General features: G+C 37.1%; 1 protein-coding gene across 1 annotated transcript; it reads right to left on the bottom strand.

Annotated features, from left to right (window-relative positions):
- Nucleotides 1–7818: 7818 nt before the first annotated feature.
- Nucleotides 7819–8738, bottom strand: LOC142221301 (uncharacterized). The gene has a single exon (XM_075291012.1). It carries the CDS (start codon nt 8623–8625, stop codon nt 8221–8223), a length of 405 nt encoding a protein of 134 aa, XP_075147127.1. The 5' UTR covers nt 8626–8738; the 3' UTR covers nt 7819–8220.
- Nucleotides 8739–13011: the final 4273 nt, after the last annotated feature.

Genomic DNA, 13011 nt, shown 5'->3' with positions numbered 1-13011 from the left:
TAATATATGTTTGCATTCAAGCATAATATATTTACAAACATTTTATGTCCCAAACATAATATGTTCTAACATATTAACATATATGTCCCAAACATGTTATGCTAGTTTATGAACATTATATGCTTGCACTCAAAAATATTGTGTTTAAAAATTTGTGTTCCAAACATATAATGTTTATAGCCAAACATATGAAAAACAGTCTTTTTCAACCGTGTACAATGTTTGTATTACAGAAAAAGGTGCTAAGAACTAAAAAATCTCGTGGAAGTGAGAAATATGTCGGGGAATATACAATTGGGCAGAAACAAAATTTTGAGCATTCAGGTCGAAAACCTATGTTTTTAGCACCTATATTACCTGTTTATTTTCATAATTCATTATGATTGTAAATATATAAATAAATAAATAAAATTTTGAGCACAATATTGTTTGGGAGAATTTTTTTAAGCATATAATATTTTTGGGTGCAAAATGCTTCCAAACATATTATATGGTCACATAATAACATATTGTTTTTTGGAAGACAACATTATTGAATTTGGATGCAAAAATACAAAATGTTTGGAACTTAGACTACCCAAACATGTATTGTTTAGACCAATATGCTTTCAAACATATTATATATTGGTAGAGATCAAACATATAAATGTTTGGGCAATACCCAAAAATATATATGCTTGAAGCAAAATATGTTTGGGAGTATATGTTACAGAAGCGATTTTTTGTGAGGGTGTACCCAAGTAATTCGATTGTGGATGACAATCTTTAGTAGAAGTTTCTACGCAATCCATGGTGGAAGGTACATAAGATTCGGCCTGGCCGAACTTACGGCCGAATATACTTGTTTTCTTTGTGTGTAGTGTGGGTAATTATTCTAAACTATTTGGGATTAACCCTCGACTTAAGAAGTAGGGCTAGAGTGAATTTTATACAGTTGGCAACATTGACATGTTCGCTGGCGACATCTGTATATCATATACTTGGTATTTGAGTGGGTTCATCTCGGTGCTAACCTCACAATCGGAGACAAAAACCCAGCTGCAGCCCCATTCTGCAAGTGTTGTTTTTCATCATAGTGTAGCCGTTATAGGCCAGTATGCACCTCTAGCGAAATGTTCGGTAGCAAAAATTTATTTATGTCTACAACAACAAAAACAGGACTGTGTACACAAATTTTAAACCAGCTAATCGCTTTTAAAAATTGTTAATATATGTTCCAAATATTCCTCAAAAAAATTGTTTATTATTTACAGACCTTTTAAAACTTTTACGCACACAATGATTGTAATAAATTAAATGTTTGCTGCCAAAATATGCTTTTGACAACCCTGTTATTTTCATTAGTGGTGCGTACCAGCTTACGAAATTGAACGCTACCGAAAATTTCGTTAGCATAAATAGCAATGCATTTCTTATGGGAATGAAATTTTTCGCTAGAGGTGCATACCGGCCTTATGGTTAAAAACAAAAGTGAAGATGCGAAACAGAGAATGACACCGCCGAGTCGCGCCGCCGATTTCAGATGCCACCGACAATTTGTTGTCAGTCGACTCCGCCGCCTAATATGTCGACTCATCTCGACTTCAATTTAGCCTGCAATTAATCTAAAATATCGATTTAAATCAGAAAAATTTATATATAATTTTCTTATTTTTTCCAAAATTTTGAACACAATCATTTTTAAGCTGCTATAATAATTTTGCAAAACTTTAGCTCAGAAGATTTGAATGAAAAGTAAATTTGTTTGTAAGATGGGTTGTACAACTAATCTCATTACCATTCGAATAACTTCAAATCAGAGAATGAAGCCGCCGAGTCGCGCCGCCGACGATTTTTTACCAGTCGACGCCAACGCCGAATATGTCGACTCATCTCGACTCAAATTTAGCCGCCAATTAATCAAAAATATCGATTTAAATCAGAAAAATGTATTACTAATTGTCGTATTTTATTCCAAAATTTTGAACCTTCCACCCACAATCAATCAATTTCACGCTGCTATAATAACTTTGCAAAAAAATTTGCTCAGAAAATTTGAATTCAATGTAAATTTGATTGTAAGATTGGTTGTACAACTAGTCTCATTACCATTCGAATAACTTCAAATTGATTTTATAATGGATAATTGTCCACCGCCGAATGGACAAATTTATATCGGCTTAGCCGTCAAGCCGCTGCCGCCGGAGGCAAAAATTTAGTGTCAGCCTCCGCCGACAAAAATGGGTCGGCTTCATTCTCTGCTTCAAATCGGAGAATGAAGCCGGCGAGTCGCTCCGCTGTTTTCCGTCGCCGCCGACCATATTTTGCCAGTCGACGCTGCCGCCGAATATGTCGACTCACCTTGACCCATACTTAGCCGCCAAAAATCAGAAAAATGTATTAATAATTGCCGTAGTTTTTGCCAACATTTCGAACCTTTCACCCACAATCAATCAATTTCAAGCTGCTATAATAGTTTTGTAAAGTTTAGCTCAGAAAATTTTAAAGAAATGTAAATTTGATTGTAAGATTGGTTGTACAACTAATGTCATTACCATTCGAATAATTTCATAATTGATTTTATAATGGATAAATGTCCGCCGTCGAATGGACAAATGTATATCGGCTTAGCCGTCAAGCCACCGCCGCTGGAGGCAAAAATATAGTATCAGCCGCCGCCGAAAAAAATGGGTCGACTTCATTATCTTCTTCAAATTGATTTTATAATGGAACATTATCTGCCGCCGAATGGACAAAAATATATCGGCTTAGTCGTCAAGCCGCCGCCGCCGCCGGAGGCAAAAATTTAGTGTCAGCTTCCGCCGACCAAAATGGGTCGGCTTCATTCTCTGATGCGAAATTAGCAGCAGAAATTATTGGACTATTGATGACCTTCGATACCTACTTGTCGCTTAGAATTTTTTGTTCCACAAATTTTATTTATTTATTTATATATTTACAATCATAATGAATTATGACAATAAACAGGTAATATAGGTGCAAACAACACAGGTTTTCGACCTGTCACAAAATTAGTGTCATATTCACATAGAAAAATCGCGGAAAAATCCCATAATTTGCGAGTTTTTCATGAAAAATTAGCAAATTAAAAATGAATGTATAGAAATATTACGATTGGTATGGCGTCCAATTTCCCATCTTCCCCTTCTATTGTTTCATCGAAAGGAGTGTAGGATGCCTAGAAAAACTTTCATAAAATAAACATCGTAACTAGTACAGGGTGGATGATATGTTGCTAGACAGCTATTCTAAAGGGTGATACGGTCAAAATTTGGTCAATATAAACTTGACGTATTTCTTTAAATTTTGCATTTAAAAAACCTGAACACCCCTCATTTTGAAGGTGTGTGTGTGTAGAATGTTGCTCCTATTTTGATTTTGGAATTCACTCTTCAGTTATCAAAATGACGTCCAAGCAAGAAGAGCATCGTATCAACATTTTGCTCGCGCATCGCGAAAATCCGAGCTACTCGCGCGCAAAGCTGGCAAAATCGCTAAAAGTTGCCAAATCAACCGTTACAAATGTAATTAAAGTGTTTGGGAAACGTTTGTCGACAGCCGGGAAGTCTGGATCGGGGGGAAATCGAAAACCGGAAGCCGCTGAGACGACAAAGAGAGTTGCCGGTAGTTTCAAGCGAAACCCTAACCTCTCTCTCTCCGAGATGCCGCAAATAAGCTGGGTGTATCGTCTACAACCGTGCATCGAGCCAAAAAACGAGCCGGACTATCGACTTACAAGAAGGTAGTGACTTCAAATCGCGATGATAAACAAAATACGACGGCCAAAGCGCGATCCCGGAGGCTGTACACGACGATGCTGACGAAGTTTGACTGCGTGGTAATGGACGACGAAACCTACGTCAAAGCCGACTACAAGCAGCTTCCGGGACAGGAGTTTTATACGGCAAAAGGAAGGGGAAAGGTAGCAGATATTTTCAAGCACATAAAACTGTCAAAGTTCGCAAAGAAATATCTGGTTTGGCAAGCCATCTGTACCTGTGGCTTGAAAAGCAGCATTTTCATAGCTTCCGGACTGTCAACCAAGAAATTTACGTGAAAGAGTGTTTGAATAGACGTCTGCTGCCTTTCCTGAAGAAATACGGTTGTTCCGTACTGTTTTGGCCGGATTTGGCATCTTGCCATTACGGTAAAAAGCCATGGAGTGGTACGCCGCCAACAACGTGCAGGTGGTCCCCAAGGACAAGAACCCTCCCAACACGCCAGAGCTCCTCCCAATTGAGAAATACTGGGCTATTGTCAAGCGGAACCTAAAGAAGACCAAAAAAACTGCTAAGGACGAGCAGCAGTTCAAGGCAAACTGGCTTTCTGCGGCGAAGAAGGTGGACAAGGTGGCTGTACAAAATCTGATGGCAGGTGTCAAGCGTGAGGCCCGGCAATTCGGATTTGGAAAAGCGAAAGCCTAACTGAATATTTTTGCTGAATTTTATACTAATTGAACTTGAAAAAGAAATTTAATTTGATTTTTTAAATAAACGATTTCACCGATTTACACGCGTTTTCCCTTGTCCAAATTTTGACCGTATCACCCTTTAGACTGCTCTGGTAGCTGACAGTTTTATTTTAAGATTAACCCAGTTCAGTTCCTGGGACTGGTCCCAAACCGGTCGTTTCACTTGTCCTTTATAACCGGTTTATAACCTTTAATCGGTGAAATTAACATGGAGTTGTCATAGGAAGGTTCATTTGACCTACAAAACCAATCCTTTAACCGATTGTTTTCAACCCATCAATTAACCAGTTCAAATAGACATGTTAGAGAGACCGTTCAAAAAAACATTTTTTCCCACCAATTTTGCTTTTTATACCCTCCACCATAGGAGGGGGGTATATTAGCTTTGTCATTCCGTTTGTAACACATCGAAATATTGCTCTAAGACCCCATAAAGTATATATATTCTGAATCGTGGTGAAATTCTGAGTCGATCTGAGCATGTCCGTCCGACCGTCCGTCCGTCTGTTGAAATCACGCTAACTTCCGAACGAAGCAAGCTATCGACTTGAAACTTGGCACAAGTAGTTGTTATTGATGTAGGTCGGATGGTATTGAAAATGGGTCATATCGGTCCACTTTTACGTATAGCCCCCATATAAACGGACCCCCAAATTTGGCTTGCGATTGCTCTAAGAGAAGCAAATTTCATCCGATCCGGCTGAAATTTGGTACATATTGTTGGTACATGGTCTCTAACAACCATGCAAAAATTGGTCCATATCGGTCCATAATTACATATAGCCCCCATATAAACCGATCCCCCGATTTGGCTTGCGGAGCCTCTAAGAGAACCAAATTTCATCCGATCCGGCTGAAATTTGGTACATGGTGTTAGTATATGGTCTCTAACAACCATGCAAAAATTGGTCCACATCGGCCCATAATTATATATAGCCCCATATAAACCGATTCCCCGATTTGGCTTGCGGAGCCTCTAAGAGAAGCAAATTTCATCCGATCCGGTTGCAATTTGGTACATGGTGTTGGTATATGTTCTCTAATTATATATAGCCCCCATATAAACCGATCCCCAGATTTGACCTCCGGAGCCTCTTAGAGGAGCAAAAGTCATCCGATCCGATTGAAATTTGGTCCGTGGTGTTAGTATATTGTCTCTAACAACCATGCCAAATTGGTCCATATCGGTCCATAATTATATATAGCCACCATATAAGCCGATCCCCAGATTTGAACTCCGGAGCCTCTTAGAGGAGCAAAATTCATCCGATGCGGTTGAAATAGGGTACGTGGTGTTAGTATATGGTCTCTAACAACCATGCAAGAATTGGTCCATATCGGTCCATAATTATATATAGCCCCAATATAAATCGATCCCCATATTTTCGGTCTATAGTTATATATAGGCGATCCCCAATCACTCAAAAATTGGTCCTTATCGGTTCATAATCATGGTTGCCTTTCGAGTCAAAAATATTCTACCAACATTTTATTTTTTAGAAAACATTGTCAAAATGTGATTTCTATAGAAAATTTTGTCAAAATTTTATTTCTATAGAAAATTTTGTTAAAATTTTATTTCTATAGAAAATTTTGTCAAAATTTTATTTCTATAGAAAATTTTGTCAGAATTTTATTTCTATAGAAAATTTTATCCAAATTTTATTTCTATAGAAAATTTTTTCTAAATTTTACTTCGTTGTTGTTTTTTATTGCAGCTTAAAACTTAAAACTAAATCACAAGTGTAGCTTAACCAACAGAGGAAAAGAATGTTTGTCAAATTTATTTGGGCAAAGCCCTATAGACTGCAAGATGGTTGGATGGACGCACGTTTCGGAATTACCACATTCCTCATCAGTTTTCTCTACTTGCAGCAAAACTATCAACCAATTATCAGAATAAATTCGGCATAAGCCGGCTATCAATGTAAAGCCTTTTTTCGGAGGGTTCAAGTGTGGTTTTTGTTGGGTTTAATAAACTGCCTGAATTTATTCTGATAATTGGTTGATAGTTTTGCTGCAAGTAGAGGATGCTGATGAGGAATGTGGTAATTCCGGTAGACAGTGTCTACTAGAGGTGTGCACGTGACAGCAAATTGTCGTGACTCACGAAAATTTTCGTGGTTCGTGCGTGAGTCGTGAGTCACGCTCATGACAACAGCGTGAGTGTGCGTGAGCGTGATTAACAAACCAAAATGTCGTGCGTGAGCGTGAGTCACGAAAATAATATCTTCGTGAGTGTGCGTGAATAACGAATTACACTCACGAAAATATTCCTGCTCACCAACATAAAACGCTTAAGTGTTAAATTCAATTACAATTTTAGTGACACCTGGAATGTTAAGAGTTTAATAACACTCTCGATTTTTATAATGCTCATGTTTTCAGACACTTCGGTAAGGTAAATTAATCATAAAATTATTCGTGAGTCACGGTATTTTTCGTGAGTCACGGTATTTTTCGTGAGTCACGACGTTTTCGTGCGTGAGTACAAATTTTCTTTTCGTGAGTGTGCGTGAGCGTGAGTCCTACCGAAAAATATCGTGCGTGAGTATGATTTTTCAGTCGTGAGTGTGAGTAAACTATTACTCACGTGCACACCTCTACTGTCTACCAACCGGCAAAATACAACCATGACCAGTATAAAATTCCAACTGCTTGGAAATAGGGGTCAATTGGCACCAAAAAAACTGAAGGGAAATCGCGACTTTAGAATGACAAGGTTCTAAGTGTACACTAAATCCCTATTCACTTAGAACCTTGTCATTCTAAGGTCGCGAAATAGTGTCGTTAAATACATTTAACCCTCTAATGCCCCAATTTTTTGGCCAGCTGCTTAAATTTTCAATGTTAACGACACAAAAGCAAGAGAACTAAGCAAGAAAAATGTATACCGTAAAATTCAGCATATGCTGCAAAGCCTCTTGAATAGTTTCAAATAAGTTTTCTTTTTATTTTGCCCATTTTTGTTGTCTTAAGGTGTATTTTACTAAAAGCTTCCGTATTAAATGAAATGGGCATTAGAGGGTTGTGTTACGCGTTTGAATGTTTATACAAATGCAATCAACACTTGATCTTTTGTAATTCGTTTTGTTAACATTTGTATTGGGAAAAATTTTTAATTTAACTTTTAAAAATCTTTGTTTAAGTAGACGAATTCTTTGAAAAAGCCACCATATTTGTTTTTCATCACATCTAATGAGGTTACCCTTTCAACAAAGCAATAGAAAGTTGTCAACCCACTCATTCACTTGCACTGCACTAAATAGATTTAATAGCTTTTCAATTAAAAGGCAATTTGTGAATATTTGTTTCACATTACCTTAGATAATTTAAATCAATTTAAGTTGTTTTGGTGTTTTTTTTTTTTGTTTATTACGTAAATAAATTTAAAATTAAAAAAATATATATATATAAATAAACAAAGGTGACACTTAAGACTACGTCATCGTGTTAAAAACTAAAACCATTCTGGACTAAAGTTAACGAGAACGATAACAAAAATAAAAAGGAGAACTAACATCTAAATTAAAAACAAGTTAAGTTAATTAGTTAATAGGTTGTTGATTGGTGGTGGTTGGTCATTTGGGTGAGATTTTGAAATAAACGAATTAGGTTAACATATTCGTACATTCCAAGCAATGCCATGCCATTCCATTCATCATTAAGAGTAACTTTCCCTATGCATAACATCTCTTCTACATAATCGTTTTTGATATTCTAATCCATCTTCGAATTTATCTGTCATTTTAGTTTACAGGACGAAAACGATTAGCCTCGGCATAATCACGAACATCAGAGAAATTTCTTTCGGGAATTATGCGTACATCATTGGGATCCTTAACAAATTCACCATTCCATGATGTGGGAAGGACAGTGGGTTCCGTATTGTATTGAAAATATTCTGAATCATCGGAACGATTACGTTCGGGTTGAATGCGTACCTCACCACTTTTCTTGAAGGTCCCATCCCAGGTGGTGGGCAAGACGGTGGGCTCATTGCTATAGCCATAGAAATTTTGGGTATCGGTTACATTTTGATTGTGGCGGCGAACTTTCGAAACATTATTTGTGGTACCGGGGGCATAAAGGAATTTGCCATTCCAACCCTCACACTTAATCGGTATATAATCGTCTTTCTTTTTCAAAGGCATTTTTGCGGATGTTTTTTTTTCTATTAATTTCACTTTTTTTTCTTTAACGTATATTCTGTTTTGAATTTTCGAACCGTTCTGTTTGCTTTTCAAATCACGACTGACATTTGTCTGAGCCCGGAGCTTGTCATATAAAATAAACAAAAGTTATCTCAAACTCTGTCTATCTATCTTTCTTTCGTTCTTTCTTTTTTCCATAGCCCGGAATAGTGGTTTAACGACTTTTTTGTTTAAAATCTTTTTGTAAATACAAATAAATTTTAATAATACGTTAGACGCGTTGTTGAAACAAAACCAATATATAACGATGACGTTATTTATTTGAGAGATCACCTCCATCGTTTGTTTTTCTTTCGATTTTTTTGATTTGCGATTTTAAACTCTCCTGTGTTGTTGTGTATGATTCTTGGCGATTGCTACCGCTTAAAGATGAACACAGTGGGGTGGATTTGGCAATCCGGCTCGAAGGACCATGACAACTTTAGAGAGGGGGATGATCCAAATGGAATCCAAGAATGAGAGAAAGAGTTGTGGAGCAGTGGTAATAGATTAAACGAGGTATATTGTTTGCCTATATAAAAAAACCGTTTCAATCTGAATTCAAAGACAAGTTTTATTAAAGTCGGTCTATATTGGACCAAATGGACCGATAAAAACTTAATCCGATACACGTTTTTGTGAGCCTAAAATACCAGAATATTTACAATTTCAGGCAAATGGGATAAAACCTACGGTTTCTAGAAACCCAAGGAGTTAAATCGGGAGATCGTTCTTATGAGGGCTATACTATATAAAATATGGACCGATACTCACCGTTTTCAGCTCACCTCTTTATGGCCCGAAAATATCTCTAGATTTCCAATTTCAGGCAAATTGTATAAAAACTTCGGATTCTAGAAGCCTAAGAATAAGAAGTAAAATCGAGATATCGGTCTATATGGGGGCTATACCAAAACATGGACCGATACTCACCATTTGTGGCACACCTCTTTTTGGACCAAAAATACCTATAAATTTCCAATTTCAGGCAAATTGTTTATAAACTACGGATTCTATAAACCCAAGATGTAAAATCTGGAGATCGGTCTATATGGGGGCTATACCAAACATGGAACGATACGGACAATTTTCGGCACACCTTTTGATGGTCCTCAAGTACCTCTAGATTTTCAATTTCAGGCAAATTGGATAAAATCTACGGTTTCTATAAGCCCAAGACCCCAAATCGGGAGGTCGCTTTATATGGGGACCATACCAAAACATGGACCGATGCTCACCATTTTTGGCACACCTCTTTACGTTCTAAAGTACCTCTCGATTTCCAATTTCAGGTAAATTGGATAAAAACTGCGGTTTCTATAAGCCCAAGAAATAAAATCGGGAGATCGGTCTATATGGGGGCTATACCAAAACATGAACCGATACTCACCATTTTTGGCACACCTCTTTACGTTTTAAAGTACCTCTCGATTTCCAATTTCAGGCAAATTGGATAAAAACTACGATTTCTATAAGCCCAAGACCCCAAATCGGGAAGTCGGTTTATATGGGGACTATATCAAAACCTGGACCGATATAGCCCATCTTCTAACTTGACCTGCCTGCAGACAAAATACGAGTTTGTGCAAAATTTCAGCACGATTGCTTCATTATTGAAGACCGTAGCGTGATTACAACAGACAGACAGACAGACAGCCAGACAGACAGACAGACAGACGGACGGACATCGTTATATCGTCTTAGAATTTCTCCCTGATCAAGAATATATATACTTTATATAGTCGGAAATCGATATTTCGATGTGTTACAAAAGGAATGACAAACTTATTATACCCCCGTCACCATTCTATGGTGGTGGGTATAAAAACAAGTGCAGACTTGGATTCAGCGACCTCAAATTAGTAAAAATTTGCTATAAATTTCAAATTTCAAACACAAAAAAAGTTAAATTTTGTTCCCTTGTGTAATTGTGTAAATACCATTAAACATTTAATTAATTTATATGATTAAGCTTTTTTACAATTTAATTCTGGACATTTAAATTATTTCTATTTCACAAATTTCCAATACCTCATAGTTCACACCCCATTGTGCCCTGGTGTAAATATAGAAATGAAATCTTGTTAAAATCAACACTACCGCCAACAGTCAACGGACCAATTTAATCAGCAACAACAACAGCAGCAATAATACCAGCTTCTATGACCACCTACATACATTTCCGAGCGTTTGAATGAATGCGTTGGGGAATTGCAAAACATTTCATCGTCGAGAAATGAAATTTCCTTTTATGCCAATGATCAGCAAATGTTTCTATAGACAAACAAAAGATCACAAATATATGGTGGTCGATGGAAATATGAAACAAATTCGCCATCGAATGTCTACACTCGGCCAATAAAACTCTGTTAAAGGAAATTTTCGCAACTTCACTGTTATTGTCATGAACTGTTAACCGATTGTCAAAATTATTCATATTTTTGCTTTAAAGCACCCACATGACTGAAGATGATTGGATCCAGATCCGTATGTTGGTTATAGATGGATAATTAGTTTGACTGACTAATTGATTTGCGTCGGGGTGGAACAAAGTATATCTAAATGAGAGTGATGATAATACAGTAGATAGTAATTTAGGTGGCATTGTCTTTTATATTAGGTCAATATTTTTTTCAGTGCAAAAGCAAAAAAATTATAAGATTTTCAATTCAGATGATAATATTCGTATTAAGTATAATAATCTCTTTTCGAACGCGATGACGTATTTTTATTGCAAAATTTTCCTCTAACATTAACTGTCATTTTACTTCAAGATTACATTTAATTCAAAATTCTATTTATAAATTCCGATTTATTTCTGATTTACTTTGTTCACTGTTATCTAGACAGGTAATCTAAATATTGTAAACAATAGTAGAGTGATACCTTAAAAGAATATGATAGTTTGTCAACTAAATCTTATTTATTTTTATACCCTCCACCATAGGATGGGGGTATATTAACTTTGTCATTCCGTTTGTAACACATCGAAATATTGCTCCAAAACCCCACGAAGTATATATATTCTGGGTCGTGGTGAAATTCTGAGACGATCTAAGCATGTCCGTCCGTCCGTCTGTTGAAATCACGCTAACTTCCGAACGAAACAAGCTATCGACTTGAAACTTGGCAGAAGTAGTTATTATTGATGTAGGTCGGATGGTATTGCAAATGGGCCGTATCGGTCCACTTTTAAGTATAGCCCCCATATAAACGGACCCTCAGATTTGGCTTGCGGAGACTCTAACAGAAGCATATTTCATCCGATCCGGCTGAAATTTAGTACATGGTGTTGGTATATGGTATCTAACAACAATGCAAAAATTTATCCACATCGGTCCATATCCATCCATATAAACCGATCCCCAGATTTGGCTTGCGGAGCCTCTAAGAGAAGCAAATTTCATCTGATCTTGCTGAAATTTGGTACATGTAGTTGGTGTATGGTCTCTAACAACCATGCAAATATTGGTCAACATCGGTCCATAATTATATATAGCCCCCATATAAACAGATCCCCAGATTTGGCTTGGGGAGCCTCAAAGAGAAGCAAATATCATCCGATCTTGATGAAATTTGGTACATCTAGTTGGTGTATGGTCTCTAACAACCATGCAAATATTGGTCCATATCAGTCCATAATTATATATAGCCCCCATATAAACCGATCCACAGATTTGGCTTGCGGAGCCTCAAAGAGAAGCAAATTTCATCCGATGCGGCTGAAATTTGGTACATGGTGTTAGTATATGGTCTCTAACAACTGTGCAAAAATTAGTCCACATCGGTCAATAATTATATATAGCTCCCATATAAACCGATCCCCCGATTTGGCTTGCGGATTCTCTAAGAGAAGCAAAATTCATCCGATCCCGTTGAAATGCGGAACATGGTGTTAGTACATGGTCTCTATCATCCGTGCAAAAATTGGTCCACATCGGTTCATAATTATATATAGCCCCCATATAAACCGATCCACAGATTTGGTTTGCGGAGCTTCAAAGAGAAGCAAATTTCATCCGATCTTGCTGAAATGTGGTACATGTAGTTGGTGTATGGTCTCTAACAACCATGCAAATATTGGTCCACATCGGTCCATAATTATATATAGCCCCCATATAAACCGATCCACAGATTTGGCTTGCGGAGCCTCAAAGAGAAGCAAATTTCATCCGATCCGGCTGAAATTTGGTACATGGTGTTAGTATATGGTCTCTAACAACTATGCACAAATTGGTCCACATCGGTCAATAATTATATATAGCTCCCATATAAACCGATCCCCCGATTTGGCTTGCGGATCCTCTAAGAGAAGCAAATTTCATCCGATCCGGCTGAAATTTGGTA

Source organism: Haematobia irritans, chromosome 1 (genome assembly GCF_050003625.1).
Source record: "Haematobia irritans isolate KBUSLIRL chromosome 1, ASM5000362v1, whole genome shotgun sequence".
NCBI classification, from domain to species: domain Eukaryota; kingdom Metazoa; phylum Arthropoda; class Insecta; order Diptera; family Muscidae; genus Haematobia; species Haematobia irritans.
The sequence above is the reverse complement of the archived record's forward strand: the minus strand, read 5'-3'. Positions and strand labels throughout refer to the sequence as shown.